The sequence below is a fragment of the Saccopteryx bilineata genome, chromosome 6 (genome assembly GCF_036850765.1).
Source record: "Saccopteryx bilineata isolate mSacBil1 chromosome 6, mSacBil1_pri_phased_curated, whole genome shotgun sequence".
Lineage (NCBI taxonomy): Eukaryota > Metazoa > Chordata > Mammalia > Chiroptera > Emballonuridae > Saccopteryx > Saccopteryx bilineata.
The window spans coordinates 130,519,170-130,537,569 of NC_089495.1; the positions used below are offsets into that span (position 1 = coordinate 130,519,170).

The window sequence follows — 18,400 nt, forward strand, 5'->3', positions numbered from 1 at the left end:
TTTTTTATAAAGTAACTCATAATCAAAATTAAATTTAGACCAGAACTAAGATCTTTTGAATCTTAACCTAGAGTTATGCTATATAATTTATAAAAACTTAAAAAAAAAATACTGCAGGGCCTATTTAGTTAGTAAACATTCCTTGTCTTTAAGTCCTGTTAACAACAGTGTATGGTAAGCATGATTTTAGACACATGGTAGTTAGTAAAAGAGTATTCCATTGTTTGAGTTTATTTTCTTTTAATCATACTGAAAATTATATGTAAAACCCACCTTTGACTTTCTTCTATTTGAATAGTAGTAAGATAAAACACTGTGCAAAGTCCTAGGAACACCTGCTTCATAAAGATTAGGTCCATGAGAATTCATACGTTGATTTCATAGCACCGTGAGGCCACTATTAATACATATTTTGCTTCTGACCAGATCTGGATGTGCGGAGGTAAACTCTTCATCATCCCTTGCTCTAGAGTTGGACACATTTTCCGGAAGAGGCGACCGTACGGCTCTCCCGAAGGCCAGGACACCATGACACACAACTCCCTGAGGCTGGCGCACGTCTGGCTGGATGAGTACAAGGTGAGCCGCCGCCCTGAGGAGCGGCTCCGGTCGCCTCTCACGCCGGATGTGTCTGTCTGGGTGGCCCTCTCCTGGGTTTCCTCTCTCTCTCTCTCCTTCACTCAGCGGCTCCCTCTTTTTTTTTTTTTTTTCTGCTTTTACTCTTCTTTTAATTTCCTAAATGACCACTCTGCAAGGGGTCATGTCGCCAACATCAGAAGTTCTGTGTCTCTCCTTCCGTCCTTCTGGTCCCCTCCTGGGACTCGCACAGAGCCAGACTCCTTTGCTTCACTCGCTGGGCTTCGCTGTGACCCAGGCCAGCTCCCCGTTAGACTGCGTATGCGGCACTCCTTGTCTCCTCTGCAGTGGCGTTTTCTTTGCACCGGCCTTACTGAGGTGTAATTCACAGACCATGTTTTAGAATGTTTTATCACCCCAACAGGAAACTCGCCTTCAGCCAGCACCCCTCCACCCACCCACCAGCCTCCTCCTATAGCCCTCTACCAGTAACCTTCCTCCTCACATTAGAGTTCCCTGTTCTGGACTTTTTATACAAATGTAATCTCACTATCTGTGGCCTTTTATGACCACCTTTTTTTATTCAGACTGATGTTTTTAGGTCCGTCGTATTAAACCATGGATCAGTTTCTTTTTATTGCCAAACAATATTCTACTATTTGAATAGATCACACATTTTGTTGATCCTTTCCTGAGGTGATAGACATGGGGGTTGTGTCTATTTTCTGATTGTTTCAAAAAATGCTGCTGTGAACATTTGTGTACAGTTTCTAAATTAGCATCGATTGAGCACCTACTGTATACCAGCCGGTGTCGGGTTTGCAGAGATGCAGAGGCAGCTGAGAGCCCACAGTGACTTAGCCTGAGGTGAATGCAACAGAGGGCCTAGGCCGCACCCTCTGTGGACAGGGTGACTTGGTAACTCCTAATGTGGTCAATAGCACAGAACGTAGAGACGCCTCGAAGTCTCAGTGATCTTTAAGCATATAAGGTCCTGACGTCAGTTTGAGAACCACCAATCAATCTCATATGTAGACTGTCTCATAACTCCTAAGGTGCAATTTAGAATCAATTTACAATGCCATTTCTGAAATTGAGGTGTATCTTACAATTTAAGATGTCTTATGTCAATTATGAACTGACCTAATTGCGTACCAAGCATACCAAGTTTCTATTGGCATTTTCTGTAGCGTCAAGAAAACACGGGTGGCCCTGGCTGGTTGGCTCAGTGGTAGAGCGTCGGCCTGGCATGCAGGAGTCCCGGGTTCGATTCCCGGCCAGGGCACACAGGAGAAGTGCCCATCTGCTTCTCCACCCTTCCCCCTCTCCTTCCTCTCTGTCTCTCTCTTCCCCTCCCGCAGCCAAGGCTCCATTGGAGCAAAGTTGGCCCGGGTGCTGAGGATGGCTCCATGGCCTCTGCCTCAGGTGCTAGAAGGGCTCTGGTTGCAACAGAGCAATGCCCCAGATGGGCAGAGCATTGCCCCCTGGTGGGCATGCCGGGTGGATCCCGGTTGGGCGCATGTGGGAGTCTGTCTGTCTGTCTGCCCATTTCCAGCTTCAGAAAAATACAAAAAAAAGAAAACACAGGTATGAAAAATAGTTTTGCTCATGATCATTTTTTTCAGTTGTTCTTTAGACCTCAGATATATGTGGATGATACTCATTTTAACAAGAAAATAACCATTCTTTTTCAATTTTCTTTCTTAAATTCAGGAACAGTATTTTTCCTTAAGACCTGACCTGAGAACAAGAAGCTATGGAAACATCAGTGAGCGTGTTGAATTGAGAAAGAGGTTGGGTTGTAAATCATTTAAGTGGTATTTGGATAACATTTACCCAGAGATGCAGATATCTGGACCCAACGTCAAGCCTCAGCAACCTATTTTTATCAACAGAGGGCCGAAGCGCCCCAAAGTCCTTCAGCGTGGAAGGGTAAGGGGGGGTCCGTATCAGCGCAGTTCATTAGGAGCTTGTGACAGAATGACATTGTTACAGACTCAACAAATGTTTAAGGACAGACTTGAGCTTGCTTTCTTCCTTTGTATCTTACGAGAATTTTCTCCACTCAAGTGTAAGACCTTAGAGATTTTAGAAGAATTTTAATGCCTTCGCTATTAACTTTAAGCTCTTTTACCTGCCAGTGTTAAGAGCACACGACCTCTAGCTTCTGTAAGTTACATGCTAGCTTCCAAGAGGATACATTTGAACATGAATACACGAATAACGGCGGGACAGTGTAAAATTCATTGGGCAGACACCTCTCACATAAGGAAAACATAAGGATGGGCCCAGGTCCAGGCGTGGGACCACAGTGAGATCTCATTCTCAGCGGTCATCAGAGCTGAGCAGGAAACCCACTGATGAACCGCATTTGTTGTTTAGATAGTCCCTTTTGTTCCTCATAGAATTTCTGCAGTTTTATAACCCCGCTTAAATTTCACAGGTCCAAGCAGAAATATGTACCTTCTTCCTGGATCATTTCTGAGAACTTCCTTTTTGGAAGTTGTGTCGATATTATCACTTGCTGCCCAGTTTTCTCCTGTGTTGTTACCAAGAAGGCGCGTCTGTCTAGCCTCTTTGCACAATGCCGACTAGTCTGCGGCTAGAAGGAAGCCTAGAGGTTTCCACGTCCCTTTTCCGTCATCTAAGATTAAAAAACAGGCGTGTGTACGTCCATGTCATTGAATTTCTCACCATTATTGGTCTTGTCTTAGAGAATCCTTCCACTGTGACCACGCCTTCTGCTTTCTTTGTGCTTCTCGGTTTTGGGATTCCTCTCATATTTATACTCTGCATCTCCAGTGTGGTGTGTATGTTACATTTAATACTGTGGTGTCCACTTGAAACCTTTTATTCTTATTTCCCCAATTTCCTTTTGAGCAGAGATGATTGTTTGTCTTTTTTTCTCAATTGGAGACTAGTAAACCTCTACCTTTAGGTAGGGTTTATACTTCACATTGCCCGCCTATGTTTCTAGATTGCCTAAAACCTTGAAGTCTACTCAGTGTCCCTATGGACTGCAGCTAGACTTTAGGAATAAAAACTGCTCTTCTGAGTTTGGGAATTCACCCCTCTAGAATGTTTCCATGTTTCACCCCGAACCACCTCATCCAGTGTGGTCCTCCTCTGATGCTGGGTTCATGTGGAGTCTCTTCTTTCCCAGCTTTACCACTTGCAGACCAGCAGGTGTCTGGTGGCCCAGGGCCGCCCGAGTCAGAAGGGCAGTCTCGTCGTGCTGAAGGCCTGTGACTACGGTGACCCCAACCAGGTGAGTGACGCATCGGTGCTGACAGCCGTCTCTCAAACGCTAGCCTTCATGGACAGGAAGCCGTGGGCAGTCACTCCTGAGGAGGGAGGAGCAGACATGTGACCCTTGTCCAAGTAGCACTGTGTTCAGAGCATTCAACTCTGCACTCAGAGATGGAATCGAGAGCCGTATGATGGTGAGAAATGGCAAAGGACATGCAGTTCCTTCAACCCAACCCCTGTGGCAGCCCTCAGTTTGATGTCTGTACTTATGGATCTGTTTCTTGTTCTGTATGTGGGTTTCTTTTGCATTTTTAGACTCCACGTATAAGTGAGATGCAAGGTATCTGTGTTCTCTGACTTACTTCGTATAATACCCATGTTGTTGCAAATGGGAAGACTTCATGCCTTTTCATTGCTGAGTGATATCCCCTGTATTGTGTACCATGTCTTGATCTGTTCGTCTACTAGGCTGCCTCCATGTGTTGGCTACTGTAAGGGATGCAGATATTTTTCAAGTTAGTGTTTTGTTTTCTTTGGATCAACACCCAGAAGCGGGATTGCTGGGTCACATGGTAGTCCTGCCTTTAATTTTTTGAGGAGCCACTCCTGTTTTCCACAGCGGCTGCACCAGTCTGCATTCCCACCAACAGTGCACGAGGGTTCCCTTTTCTCCACGCCCTTACCAACACCTGTCGATTTACTGCTGAAAGTCGTTCTCACAGGTGTGAGGTGATGTCTCATTGTGGTTTTAATTTGCAATTCTCTGATTAGTGACTAAGTTGAGCAGTTTTTTGTACCTCTTGTCCATGTTTAGGTAGGTACACTTTGGTGAAATGTCTATTAAGATCCTTGGCCCATTTTTTAATTGGATTGTTTTTGTTGACTTGGTGGTTTTTTTTGTTTTGTTTGTATTTTTCTGAAGTTCGAAACAGGGAGGCAGTCAGACTCCTGCATGTGCTGGACCGGGATCCACCTGGCACGCTCACCAGGGGCGATGCGCTGCTCATCTGGGGCGCTGCTCCGTTGCAGCCAGGGCCATTCTAGCGCCTGAGGCAGAGGCCACAGAGACATCCTCAGTGTCCGGGCCAACTTTGCTCCAATGGAGCCTTGGCTGTGGGAGGGGAAGAGAGAGACAGAGAGGAAGGAGAGGGGAAGGGGTGGAGAAGCAGATGGGCGCTTCTCCTATGTGCCCTGGCCGGGAATCGAACCCGGGACTCCTGCACACCAGGCTGACACTCTACCACTGAGCCAACCGGCCAGGGCCTGTTGTCTTTTTTTTTTTTTTAAAGATTTTATTTATTCATTATAGAGAGGGGAGAGAGAGAGAGAGAGAAAGGGGGAGGAGCAGGAAGTATCAACTCCCATATGTGCCTTGACCAGGCAAGCCCAGGGTTTTGAACCAGCAACCTCAGTGTTTCCAGGTTGACGCTTTATCCACTGCTCCACCACAGGTCAGGCCCCTGTTGTCTTGGTGTTTTAAGTTGTAGGTATTCTTTATATTTTTGGATATTGACCCTTCATCAGATGTGTCATTTGCAAACTGATCTTCTCCCGTTCAGTAAGTCTACTCATTTTGCTGGTGGTTTCCTTTGCTGTGCAGAAACTTTATTAGTTTGCTATAGTCCCATTTGCTTTGCTTTTCTGAGGATATATATCAGTGTCTTACAGTTTTCTGAGTATAGCTCTTTCATATTTTGGTTTTCATTCCTATGTATTTTATTCTTTTTGATGCAACTGTAAGTGGGATTATTTTCATTTCCTTCTGAGCATTCATTATTGACATATAGAAGTACTATATCCAGCAGCTTTACTGAAGTCATTTATTCTAATAGTTTTGGTGGAGTCTTTAGGATTTTCTATACGTGGAGTTGTGTCATTTACAAATAATGACAGTTTTACTTCTTCCTTTCCGGTTTGGGGGCCCTTACTTGTTTGTCGCGTCTGACTGCTGAGTAGGACGTGGGGTTCTGATTTTTATTCCTCCCTCAGGTCTGGATTTACAACGAGGAGCACGAGTTGGTTTTAAGTAACCTCCTTTGCCTGGACATGTCAGAAAGTCGACCGTCAGACCCGCCACGGCTCATGAAGTGCCACGGCTCAGGAGGGTCCCAGCAGTGGACCTTCGGGGTGAGGACCTGCTGAGTGAGGGTAGGGGGCAGGTGGACCCACAGTCCACCTGGTAGACGGGTGCTCTGAGTTGGCAGCGTCCTGCAAGCCAGCCTACCTGCTCTGGGTGACTTCCGTACCATTCTCGACAGCAAGGGCTCTAAGTCACCTCTGTTTTTGTTTCTCAGAAGAACAGTCGGCTGTACCAGGTGTCAGTGGGACAGTGCCTCAAAGCGGTCGACCCCCTGAGTCCAAAAGGCCATGTCGCTATGGCAATCTGCGATGGCTCCCCCTCTCAGCAGTGGAGTTTGGAAGGTTAAGGTGGACGTGGTGGCTGGAACGGCGATTTGTCCTGCTTGTCCTCCTGTGGGGACACCTGGGAGGATGGGCAGAGGTGAGACAGCAGACGTTCTGTCTGTCGGAGCTCCGTGTGACTCCCAGGAGGTGAAGAGGCCTGTGTCACAAAGACATTCCAGTCCTCTCTAGGCTGCTGGGAAGGAATTTTCTTGCTTATGGTAGGAAACCACAATACAGTTGTAATATACAGTCAGGTTTATTCAGAAGGACAAAACCCAGGAAATTGCTAGATCTATTCAGATTAATTTATGCTACTTTTAATCTTTTTAATAGTGGAATGATATTTATCTGATTGGGAACTTGTCATGATCTCCTTTCTTAGAAGAATCATAGAAGAAGACAGATGATTTTAAACTGATTGACTCCACATTTTTTTTAACTTCAGAGGCATCATTTAGAAGGTCATATAAGAGGCAGTTAATTCTTATAAATTATTTTGATGAATCATGGTACCATCTACATTTAAAATAAAGGATCCTTTTAATTGTTTGCCTTTTTGTCATGGAGCCTCAAGCCTGAGCTGTCCTGTCTACGGAATGCATAATAAGAAGCACACTTGGGCTTGGCTGATGAACCAGTGAGCTAGGTAGCAGCCCTAAGGAATTTTCCATTTTCTAGTTTGACGCTGACGGTGTGTGAATTTGGGTACTTGCCCTTAAAGTTGCCTGGGAAACATCCAGGCAGAGTTATTAAATAGGTTGTTGGATCTAGAGGTCAGAATATGAAAATACTTATCTCAAAGATAGAAATTTAGGAATCATCTGTCTGTATTAAATGCCCAAATATAAAGTGAGTTTTTTGAACCTTGAACTACATAGCAGTTTAAGCTCCATGTTAGAGAATAATGTATCTGTATCCCAAACTTTTCATCAGTCATTCAACTTTAAGGACCAGATGGTATATAATGGAAGATAAAAAGCAGCAAGCTGGTAGATTTAAACCCAACAAAATCAATATGTGCCCTGATTAGAAGGCAGATTGTTTGGTTAAAATTGCAGCTACATGCTGCCCCCAGAAAGCATGCATGTTGAGCACTAATCACAAGACATCTGGAGCAGCGGTATATATGTTGGTCAGAGCAAATGCTACTATTGCCAGCGATAAAGAAGGTTGTTTCATTACTGTGAAGGGCTTAGTTCATGAAGAGGAAGTAATCCCAAGCAACAGAACTTCAAAATACATACCTCCAAAACTGTCCTATCAGAACTTTCAGGAGAGACATTACCTACAATTATAAGAGATTTCAACACACCTCTTACTATCAATACAACAAGTGGACAATCAGTAGTAGGCTACAGAAACCTTGAGCAATATTGGGAACCAACTTGACATAATTAACATTTATGGAACACTCCACCCAACTAGAACAGTCATTCTTTCCAATTACCAAGATAGATTATGTTCTGGGGTATAAAACACATCTCAATTTGTATAGATTCAGCTCATGAAACTTATATTACAAATCAATAACAATAATAAAGATACCTGGAAAATCTACCAGTAACACCTTCCCAGGACCCTATGGGTCAAAGAATAAATCAAAAGGCGATCTTGAACTGACTGAAAATGAAACCATAGACTGTAGGATGCTGCTAACATAGTACTTGGAAAATTTACAGCGCAAAGCCCCTGTATTAGAAAAGAGCTGTAAATATGAAATTCAGTGAGTTAGGCTTTCATGTTAAGAAAATAGAAAAGACCCTGGCTGGCTACCTCAGCGGTAGAGCATTGGCTTCCTGTGTGGAAGTCCTGGGTTGAATTCCCATTCAGGGCACACAGGAGAAGCGCCCATATGCTTCTCCACCCCTCCCCCTCTCTTTTCACTCTGTCTCTTCCCCTCCCACAGCCAAGGCTCCATTGGAGCAAAGTTGGCCCGGGCACTGAGGATAGCTCCATGGCCTCTGCCTCAGGCGCTAGAATGGCTCTGGTTGCAATAGAGCAATGCCCCAGATGGGCAGAGCATCGCCCTCTGGTGGGCGTGCTGGGTGGATCCCGGTCGGGCGCATGCAGGAGTCTGTCTCTCTGCCTCCCCCCTTCTCATTTCAGAAAAATACAAAAAAAAAAAAAAAGAAAGAAAGAAAGAAAATAGAAAAAGAGCAGGTTAGATGAGCAAAGAAGCATAAGAGAAATATTAAATATCAGAACAGAAACAAATGAAAATAGAGAAAATTAAGACAAAAACTGGATTAAGAAGATCAAAACTGGTAAAAGCTCTCAAAAAAAAAAAGACATGAATAACCAACATCATTGAAGGGAAGGGCAGCCTCCCTAGAGATCTTTCCAATGTGAAAAGAGTAAGCAGCAGCAGGAGCTCAGTCGTTGCTGGTAGGAGTGCGGAACAGGACAGCCACTTCGGAGGACAGCTGGGCAGTGTCTTAAAAAAATAAACAGTCTTACCACAGGATCCAGCAATCAGGCTTCTTGGCATTTGCCCAAAGGAGTTGAAAACTTCGGCCCATACAGAAACCTTAATTATGTAGAGCAGCAGCTCTTTTTCATGCTTGCCAACATGTGGAGCACCCAAGGATGCCCTTCAGTGAGTGACTAGATGGATGAACTGGTACGTCCAGACGACATTGGAACAGTATTGTGTTCAAGAGAACTGAGGTATCAAGCCACAAAAAGACATGGAGGAACCCTGAATACGTTGCTCAGTGAAAAGCCGATCCGAAAATCCGCTTTACTATACCACTCCAGCTGTGTGACAGGCTGGAAAAGGGAGAGCCATGGAGACCATAAAGAGGAGTGGTTGTCAGAGGTAATGGGGGGAGCCTCACGTGACAGCAGACGTAGGAGGATGTGCCCGTGCAGGTCACCAGCACCAGGCAGGCACTACAGATGCGGTGGGGGGGGGGGTGTTTGTGTGTGTGTTCTGTACTTCACACTCCGTTTTGCTGTAAACCTAAAACTGCTCTCAAAAGGATTAGGGATTATTCTGACCAACCCAATGCTAATAAATGAAATGGACAAATTCCTTGAAAGAAACACATTACCCAACTTCCCATGTATAACCTAAATAGTCCTGTATTTATTAAACAAGTTGAGTTTTTCATTTAAAAACCTTCCCAGGTTGGCTCAGTGGTAGAGCGTCGGCCTGGCGTGCAGAAGTCCTAGGTTCGATTCCCCGGCCAGGGCACACAGGAGGAGCGCCCATCTGCTTCTCCACCCCTCCCCCTCTCCTTCCTCTCTGTCTCTCTCTTCCCCTCCCACAGCCAAGGCTCCATTGGAGCAAAGTAGGCCCCGAGCGCTGAGGATGGCTCTGTGGCCTCTGCCTCAGGTGCTGGAATGGCTCTGGTTGCAACAGAGCAATGCCCCAGATGGGCAGAGCATTGCCCCCTGGTGGGCGTGCTGGGTGGATCCCTAGTTGGGTGCATGCGGGAGTCTATCTGACTGCCTCCCATTTCCAACTTCGGAAAAATACAAAAAGGGGGGAAAAAAAGAAAAGAAAAAAAAATAAAAACCTTCCCAGGTAGAAAACTCAAGGCACAGATGGTTTCACTGATGAAATCTATCAGACGCAAAAGAAAAACCTACACAAATGACACACAGTTTCATCTGGAAGACTTCAGAGAAATTTTGACACTGAGCAATTTTAAAGGCAATGCACCAGAAAACTTAACAGACTCCTAAATTCTATGAATATAGAAGCAAGCCTCCCTTACAAAGCGTTAGCACAGGGGTTGGAACCTTTCTGGCTGAGAGAGCCATGAACGTCACATATTTTAAAATGTAATTCCGTGAGAGCCATACAACGATCTGTATACGTTATGCATTATCCAGTAAAAATTTGGTGTTGTCCTGGAGGACAGCTGTGATTAGCTCCAGCTACCCACAACCATAAACATGAGTGGTAGGAAATGAATGGATTGTAATACATGAAAATATTTTATATATTTTTTTATTTTAATGGGGTGACATTGATAATTCAGGGTACATATGTTCAGAGAAAACATCTCCTGGTTATTTTGACATTTGATTATGCTGCATTCATTCCCATCATCCAAAGTCCAGTTGTCTTCCGTCACCTTCTAACTGATTTTCTTTATGCCCCTCCCCTCCCCCAACCCCCTCCTTCTCCTCTCCCCCAACCACCACACTCTTGTCCATGTCTCTGAGTCTCATTTTTATGTCCCATATATTTTTAACATTATTTATTTATTTTTTGACTTTCTATTTTTATCCCTTTATCAGAACATCTCTCATCACAATTATAAAAAAACAATTAAAAATATTTTTATAGAAGAGATTAACATTTTCTATCAAAATATTTTCCCAAAGAAATCAGAAAATGTTGGCTAGATTTTTTTTTTGGTTTTTTTTTTTATAAATATTTATTAATGTTAATGGGATGACATTAATAAATCAGGGTACATATATTCAAAGAAAACATGTCTAGGTTAACTTGTCATTAAATTATGTTGCATACCCCTCGCCCAGAGTCAGATTGTCCTCCGTCACCCTCATTCTAGTTTTCTCTGTGCCCCTCCCCCTCCCCCTAACACTCTCCCTCCTTCCCTCCTGTGTCCTCCCTCCCCCCACCCCTGGTAACCACCACACTCTTGTCCATGTCTCTTAGTCTCGTTTTTATGTTCCACCAATGTATGGAATCATGTAGTTCTTGTTTTTTTCTGATTTACTTATTTCACTCCGTATAATGTTATCAAGATCCCACCATTTTGCTGTAAATGATCTGATGTCATCATTTATTATGGCTGAGTAGTATTCCATAGTGTATATGTGCCACATCTTCTTTATCCAGTCTTCTATTGAAGGGCTTTTTGGTTGTTTCCATGTCTTGGCCACTGTAAACAGTGCTGCAATGAACATGGGGCTACATGTGTCTTTACGTTTCAATGCTTCTGAGGTTTTGGGGTATATACCCAGTAGAGGGATTGCTGGGTCATAAGGTAGTTCTATTTTCAGTTTTTTGAGGAACCACCATACTTTCCTCCATAATGGTTGTACTACTTTACAGTCCCACCAACAGTGGATGAGAGTTCCCTTTTCTCCACAGCCTCTCCATTTGCTATTAACCGTCTTGTTGATAATAGCTAATTTAACAGTTGTGAGGTGGTATCTCATTGTAGTTTTGATTTGCATTTCTCTTATAACTAATGAAGCTGAGCATCTTTTCATATATCTGTTGGCCATTTTTATTTCTTCCTGGGAGAAGTGTCTATTCATGTCCTCTTCCCATTTTTTTATTGGATTGTTTATTTGTTGTTGAGTTTTATGAGTTCTTTGTAAATTTTGGATATTAGGCCCTTATCTGAGCTGTTGTTTGAAAATAACATTTCCCATTTAGTTGGCTGTCTATTTTTATATCAGTTTCTCTTGATGAGCAAAAACTTTTTATTCTGATGTAGTCCCATTCATTTATCTTTGCCTTCACTTCTCTTGCCATTGGAGTCAAGTTCATAAAATGTTCTTTAAAACCCAGGTCCATGAGTTTAGTACCTATGTCTTCTATGTACTTTATTGTTTCAGGTCTTATATTTAGGTCTTTGATCCATTTTGAATTAATTTTAGTACACGGGGACAAGCTGTAGTCGAGTTTCATTCCTTTGCATGTGGCTTTCCAGTTTTCCCAACACCATTTGTTGAAGAGGCTTTCTTTTCTCCATTGTGTGTTGTTGGCCCCTTTATCAAAGATTATTTGACCATATATATGTGGTTTTATTTCTGGGCTTTCTATTCTGTTCCATTGGTCTGAGTGTCTATTTTTCTGCCAATACCATGCTGTTTTGATTGCCGTGGCCCTATAATATAGTTTAAAGTCAGGTATTGCAATGCCCCCAGCTTCATTCTTTTTCCTTAGGATTGCTTTGGCTATTTGGGGTTTTTTATAGTTCCATATAAATCTGATGATTTTTTGTTCCATTTCTTTAAAAAATGTCATTGGAATTTTGATGGGAATTGCATTAAATTTATATATTGCTTTGGGTAATATGGCCATTTTGATTATATTTATTCTTCCTATCCAAGAACAAGGAATATTTTTCCATCTCATTGTGTCTTTTTCTATTTCTCTTAACCATGCCTTGTAGTTTTCGTTATATAGATCCTTTACATTCTTTGTTATGTTTATTCCTAGGTATTTTATTTTTTTTGTTGCAATCTTGAAGGGGATTATTTTTTTGAGTTTGTTTTCTAATATTTCATTGTTGGCATATAGAAAGGCTATGGACTTTTGTATGTTAATTTTGTATCCTGCGACCTTACTGTATTGGTTTATTGTTTCTAGTAATCTTTTTGTGGAGTCCTTCGGGTTTTCGATTTATAGGATCATATCATCAGCAAAAAGTGATACCTTTACTTCTTCTTTTCCGATATGGATGCCTTTTATTTCTTTTTCTTGTCTGATTGCACTGGCCAGAACTTCTAGCACCATGTTAAATAAGAGTGGAGAGAGTGGACAACCCTGTCTTGTTCCTGATTTAAGGTGGAAAGTCCTCAGTTTTATGCCATTTAATATGATGTTGGCTGATGGGGTTTATCATATATGGCCTTTATCATGTTGAGATATTTTCCTTCTATACCCATTTTGTTGAGAGTCTTAAACATAAAATTGTGTTGTATTTTATCAAAAGCCTTTTCTGCATCTATTGATAAGATCATGTGGTTTTTGTTTTTTGTTTTGTTGATATGGTGTATTACGTTAACCATTTTACGTATGTTGAACCATCCTTGAGATTCTGGGATGAATCCCACTTGATCATGATGTATTATTTTTTTAACATGTTGTTGTATTCGATTTGCCAGTATTTTGTTTAGTATTTTAGCATCTGTATTCATTAGAGATATTGGTCTGTAGTTTTCTTTGTGCCATCCTTGCCAGGTTTCGGTATGAAGGTTATGTTGGCCTCATAAAATGTGTTTGGAAGTATTGCTGCTTCTTCAATTTTTTGGAAGACTTTGAGTAGAATAGGAACCAAATCTTCTTTGAATGTTTGATAGAATTCACTAGTATAACCGTCTGGGCCTGGACTTTTATTTTTGGGGAGGTTTTTAATAGTTTTTTCTATTTCCTCCCTGCTGATTGGTCTGTTTAGGCTTTCTGCTTCTTCATGACTCAGTCTAGGAAGGTTGTATTGTTCTAGGAATTTATCCATTTCTTCTAGATTGTTGTATTTGGTGGCATATAGTTTTTCATAGTATTCTACAATAATTCTTTGTATATCTATGATGTCTGTGGTGATTTCTCCTCTTTCATTTTAGATTTTATTTGAGTCCTGTGCCTTTTTTCCTTGGTGAGTCTTGCCAAGGGTTTGTCAATTTTGTTGATCTTTTCAAAGAACCAGCTCCTTGTTTTATTGATTTTTTCTATAGTTTTTCTGTTCTCTATTTCGTTTATTTCTGCTCTGATTTTTATTATCTCCTTTCTTCGGCTGGTTTTGGGTTGTCTTTGTTCTTCTTTTTCTAGTTCCTTAAGGTGTGAAGTTAAGTGGTTTACTTTGGCTCTCTCTTGTTTGTTCATATAGACCTGAAGTGATATGAACTTTCCTCTTATTACTGCTTTTGCTGCATCCCATAGATTCTGATATGTCGTATTGTCAATTTCATTTGTCTGTATATATCTTTTGATCTCTGCGCTTATTTCTTCTTTGACCCATTCATTTTTTAGAAGTATGTTGTTTAGTTTCCACATTTTTGTGGGTTTTTCCCCCTCTTTTTTGCAGTTGAATTCTAGTTTCAAGGCTTTATGATCAGAGAATATGCTTGGTACAATTTCAGTTTTTCTAAATTTGCTAATATTGTCTTTGTGGCCCAACATATGGTCAATTCTTGAGAATGTTCCATGTACACTAGAGAAAAATGTATACTCTGTCGCTTTGGGATGAAGTGTCCTGTAGATGTCTATCATATCCAGGTGTTGTAGTATTTCGTTTAAGGCCAATATATCTTTATTGATTCTCTGTTTGGATGACCGATCTAGAGCCGTCAGTGGTGTATTGAGGTCTCCAAGTATGATTGTATTTTTGTCAGTTCTTGTTTTAAGGTCAGTAAATAGCTGTCTTACATATTTTGGTGCTCCTTGGTTTGGTTTGGTGCATATATATTAAGAATTGTTATGTCTTCTTGATTCAGCGTCCCCTTAATCATTATGAAATGACCATTTTTGTCTTTGAGTACTTTTGCTGTCTTGTAGTCAGCATTATCAGATATGAGTATTGCTACACCTGCTTTTTTTTGGATGTTATTTGCTTGGAGTATTGTTTTCCAGCCTTTCACTTTGAATTTGTTTTTATCCTTGTTGCTTAGATGTGTTTCTTGTAGGCAGCATACAGTTGGATTTTCTTTTTTAATCCATTCTGCTACTCTGTGTCTTTTTATTGGTAAGTTTAATCCATTTACATTTAGTGTAATTATTGACACTTGTGGGTTCCCTATTGCCATTTTATAAATTGCTTTCTGTTAGTTTTGTATCTTGTTTGATTCTTCTCTTTTGTTTTTCTATCATTTGTTTTTGTTTGTTTGTATTCCATACTTCTTTCCTCTGTTGCTACCTTTTTTAAGTCAAGTGTTTTTGTGGTGGTTTTTTCAAGGGTGGTTACCATTAAGTAATGAAAAGGGTACCTACCATATTCATTGTAGTACCCTATCTTGTGAGTATTTCTGCACTTCATTTTCCTTTGCTACTGTTAATCTCCATCCTCTCCCCCCTTTTTTTCTTTTGTTGTCAGTTATTTTTTTTATTAAAGATTTGTCTGCGAGCCAGATGCAGCCATCAAAAGAGCCAGAGCTGGCTCGCGAGCCATAGGTTCCCGACCCCTGCGTTAGCAGATCACATCCAGTAGCATGCAGAAAGGGCGACAGGCAATGAAGAGGAGGTTTGGCCCCAGGAATGCGAAGTACCTTTAACATCACAGGAATCAGTGTAGACAGTTTGTGATGTTTAGTAGCACAGGAGAAAAGGTTTATGAGCTTGCAGAAAAATAAATTTGACAAAGTTCACCTGTTTATGATAAAAAACTCAGCAACCTAGGAATGGGAGGTGAATTTCTCAACCTGGTAAGGGGCATTGGTGGGAAACGATTGTGATCTCACAAAGGGAAGACCGGGGCAGGGACAAGGCAGGGCACCGTGCTCTCCCCCGCCGCGCAGCGCTGCTGCTGACAGGCTCCGCAGCACGTTGGACAGATAAACAGCGTGTCTGTCACAAGGGAAGGCGTGGAACTGGCCATTTGAGACTACAACTGAGTGTAGAAAATCATGAGTTTTTAAAAAATTCTATGTATCCATTTAGCAAGGGAGGTTATCAGAAATACAAAACAAAAGGTCAATGTAAAACAGAATTGTAGTTTTGACGTAGTGGCAACCAACAATTCTAAATGGAAGATAATGGTATTGTAATTACCATAGATGATAGCACCAAAAACATGAACAATGCAAAGTACAAAACACTGAGAAAAAAGAAAACATCAGTATATTGTATTCACAGATTAGGAAACCCAGTTACTGTGAGGACATTCATTTTCCATAATTTGATCTACACTTAATGCTGCCCTCCCATCAAAGTTTCAGGAGATTTTTTGTAGTTAACCATCTAATTTGCAAATTTACATGGAAATGTATCAAGTGGGAAGACTTGCACAATTCAAGATTCAGCATGGCTTACAATGAACAGACTGGCGGAAAAAGCCACCCCACACACAGACGGCATGCGCCTTTTGGTCCAGGAGCCAGCGCGCCCTCCGGAGGCTGACGTGACCAACGGCACTGAGGAAATTCACATCCCTACGCACAAAGACAAGACCTTACACTGTACTTTATGACACAAAGTCATTTCAAAACTCAAACTCTAAAATGAAGAACACCTTTATGACTTCAGGGCAGGCAAAGATCTATTTCTTAACATATGCCTACAATAGGAAACAAAAACACAAGAAGCAAAGAAGTCATCCATGACCACCAGCAGTTTTTTTACAGTCTGACATGTCCTTCTAGGTCCCCGGGGCCTGTCCACACAGCCTAGCTTCTACTTCTATGGGAGACTGTATAGTTAGGCATCATACTTTGTCACACAGCATGAATATTTACCATATCAAGGTACCAAAGCTACACGAGTGTTTTGATAACCAAGAATACACTATGCCAGCTCAAACCGGGGGGAAAATGCAATCCTACCTTTCTTGGTGACAAAAATTTCATAAAGGATAAAAATAGCAACAGGCCTCAGATAAAACTATTGGCAAGGTTAGTATTAAAATAATGCATTCTTTTAAAGTTCAATTAAAAATGAGACACAAAGCAACAGTAAACAAAGCATAATGCTATCAAGAGAACTCATTACAACCTTTACTTTTGAAAAAAGGAGCAGGGAGGTGAGTTTCCATGAAAGTAACTTGAGAGTGTACCCCTACAGTACGGCCCAAAGAGCTCCTCCATCAGTGGGTATCATCGCACTGACACACGCACCCACACCCCTCCTTGACACACCCGCCCCTCCACCGCAGACTTCTTAACTCTTGGAAAGAATTAGTCAAAAAGAATTGATGCACTGGACTTCACCAAAATTAATATCTTCTGCTCAAGACACCATTGAGAAGATGAACGGTAAGCCGCAGACTTGTATCCAGAGTGTACAATGCTTAAAGTTCAATAATAAAGACACAACCCACTCGCAGATGCAGACAACAGGATGCTGACCAGAGGGGGAGGGAGGGGGAGGGATGAGAGGGCAAGGGGGTAAATGGTGATGAAAGACCTGACCTGACTTGGGGTGGTGAGCACACAATCCAGTATACAGATGTATACACCAGTGGTCCCCAACCTTTTTTGGGCCACAGACCGGTTTAATGTCAGAAAATATTTTCACAGACGGCCTTTGGGATGGGACGGATAAATATCACGTTACCGAGACAAGCATCAAGAGTGAGTCTTAGATATAACAGAGGGAATATGGTCATTTTTAAAAAATAAAACATCGTTCAGACTTAAATATAAATAAAACGGAAATAATGTAAGTTATTTATTCTTTCTCTGTGGACCAGTACCAAATGGCCCATGGACTGGTACTGGTCCGCGGCCCGGGAGTTGGGGACTACTGGTATATAGTATAGAACTGTATACCTGAAACCTATATAATTTTATTAACCACTGTTACACCGATAAATTCAATTGAAACCCCCCCCCCAAAAAAAAACAAACCTGGTTTTTTAAATAGACAAAATACTTGACCATTCAGCAAACATAAAATGTCTCAGTGTGTGGAAAGGTATTCAGTGTCACAGTCATCAGAGAAATGCCAATTAAAATGACATTCAGATACCACTTCACACCCATTACAATGGCAAAAGTAAAAAAAAGAAAGAAAACTGACCTGTGTTCTGAAGAGCCAGCGGGGAAGATTGCTCCAGCATTGACTTTGCATTTGCCCACCCGGGTGCAATGAGAGTCACCACACAGTTGGACAGAAACCCGAGGGCAACGTGCACAGTAACTAAGTGACGAGGCAACCTCACAGTCTAACAGCTCTCAGACCTGTGGGCTGCCAGCACGTGGCAGGGGTAAGATGAAGTGACAAAAGAGGATTTGGCGGACCAGAGACTAAGAACCTAAAATTCACAATTTAACAGGAAACGTGGTGGGTGAGTCAGAACAGCTGTGCCAGGGAGGGTTTTCCCACTCAAGTGGAGTGTAAGGACCCAAGCATTCCAGTTCCTGTGAGCTGAAACTTACCTCTGGGGTTTCTCTCTGGATCCGGGCCCCCGCCTGGGAACGGAGAGGATCAAGGTCGAGTGCCACACAAAGTGAGGGGGGGGGGGGAAGCTGACTTAGAAAATACATTACTCAGTTCCATCTACCTCCTGCATCTTTCCAGAATCTCCTTTCCTGCTCCAAACAGTTCACGTCTTACAGTTCCAAATGTGTGGACTGTCCCCACACTGAACAATTCTGAGACACCTGCTGGTGTCCTACAACTCAGCACCATTGTGTCTACCTAAAGACAGCGTCAGATGCCACAGGCTAAGGACTTGGTCCTGGAAGCCCGCTGCCCCCTCCTCCCCTCCCCAAGTCAGAGGTCAGTGACCAGTCCAGGGTGCCATTTGTGCTTCTGACTGTAAGTCAGACCTTCCCACGACCCTGTCCTCAGGTCCTGTTAATTTGT

General features: G+C 42.2%; 1 protein-coding gene across 5 annotated transcripts in view; it reads left to right on the forward strand.

The window, feature by feature from the left end:
* GALNT11 (polypeptide N-acetylgalactosaminyltransferase 11) overlaps positions 1-6,777 on the forward strand; it is a 52,127-nt gene extending 45,350 nt beyond the window's left edge. For all 5 annotated transcript variants that reach the window (XM_066234065.1, XM_066234067.1, XM_066234066.1 and 2 more), the window contains 5 exons: positions 427-579; positions 2,290-2,508; positions 3,740-3,844; positions 5,815-5,952; positions 6,120-6,777. In XM_066234065.1, the coding sequence (XP_066090162.1) occupies positions 427-579; positions 2,290-2,508; positions 3,740-3,844; positions 5,815-5,952; positions 6,120-6,251 (747 nt within the window). In that variant the 3' untranslated portion in view covers positions 6,252-6,777. The remainder of the gene's footprint in view (positions 1-426; positions 580-2,289; positions 2,509-3,739; positions 3,845-5,814; positions 5,953-6,119) is intronic.
* The last annotated feature ends 11,623 nt before the right edge of the window (positions 6,778-18,400 follow it).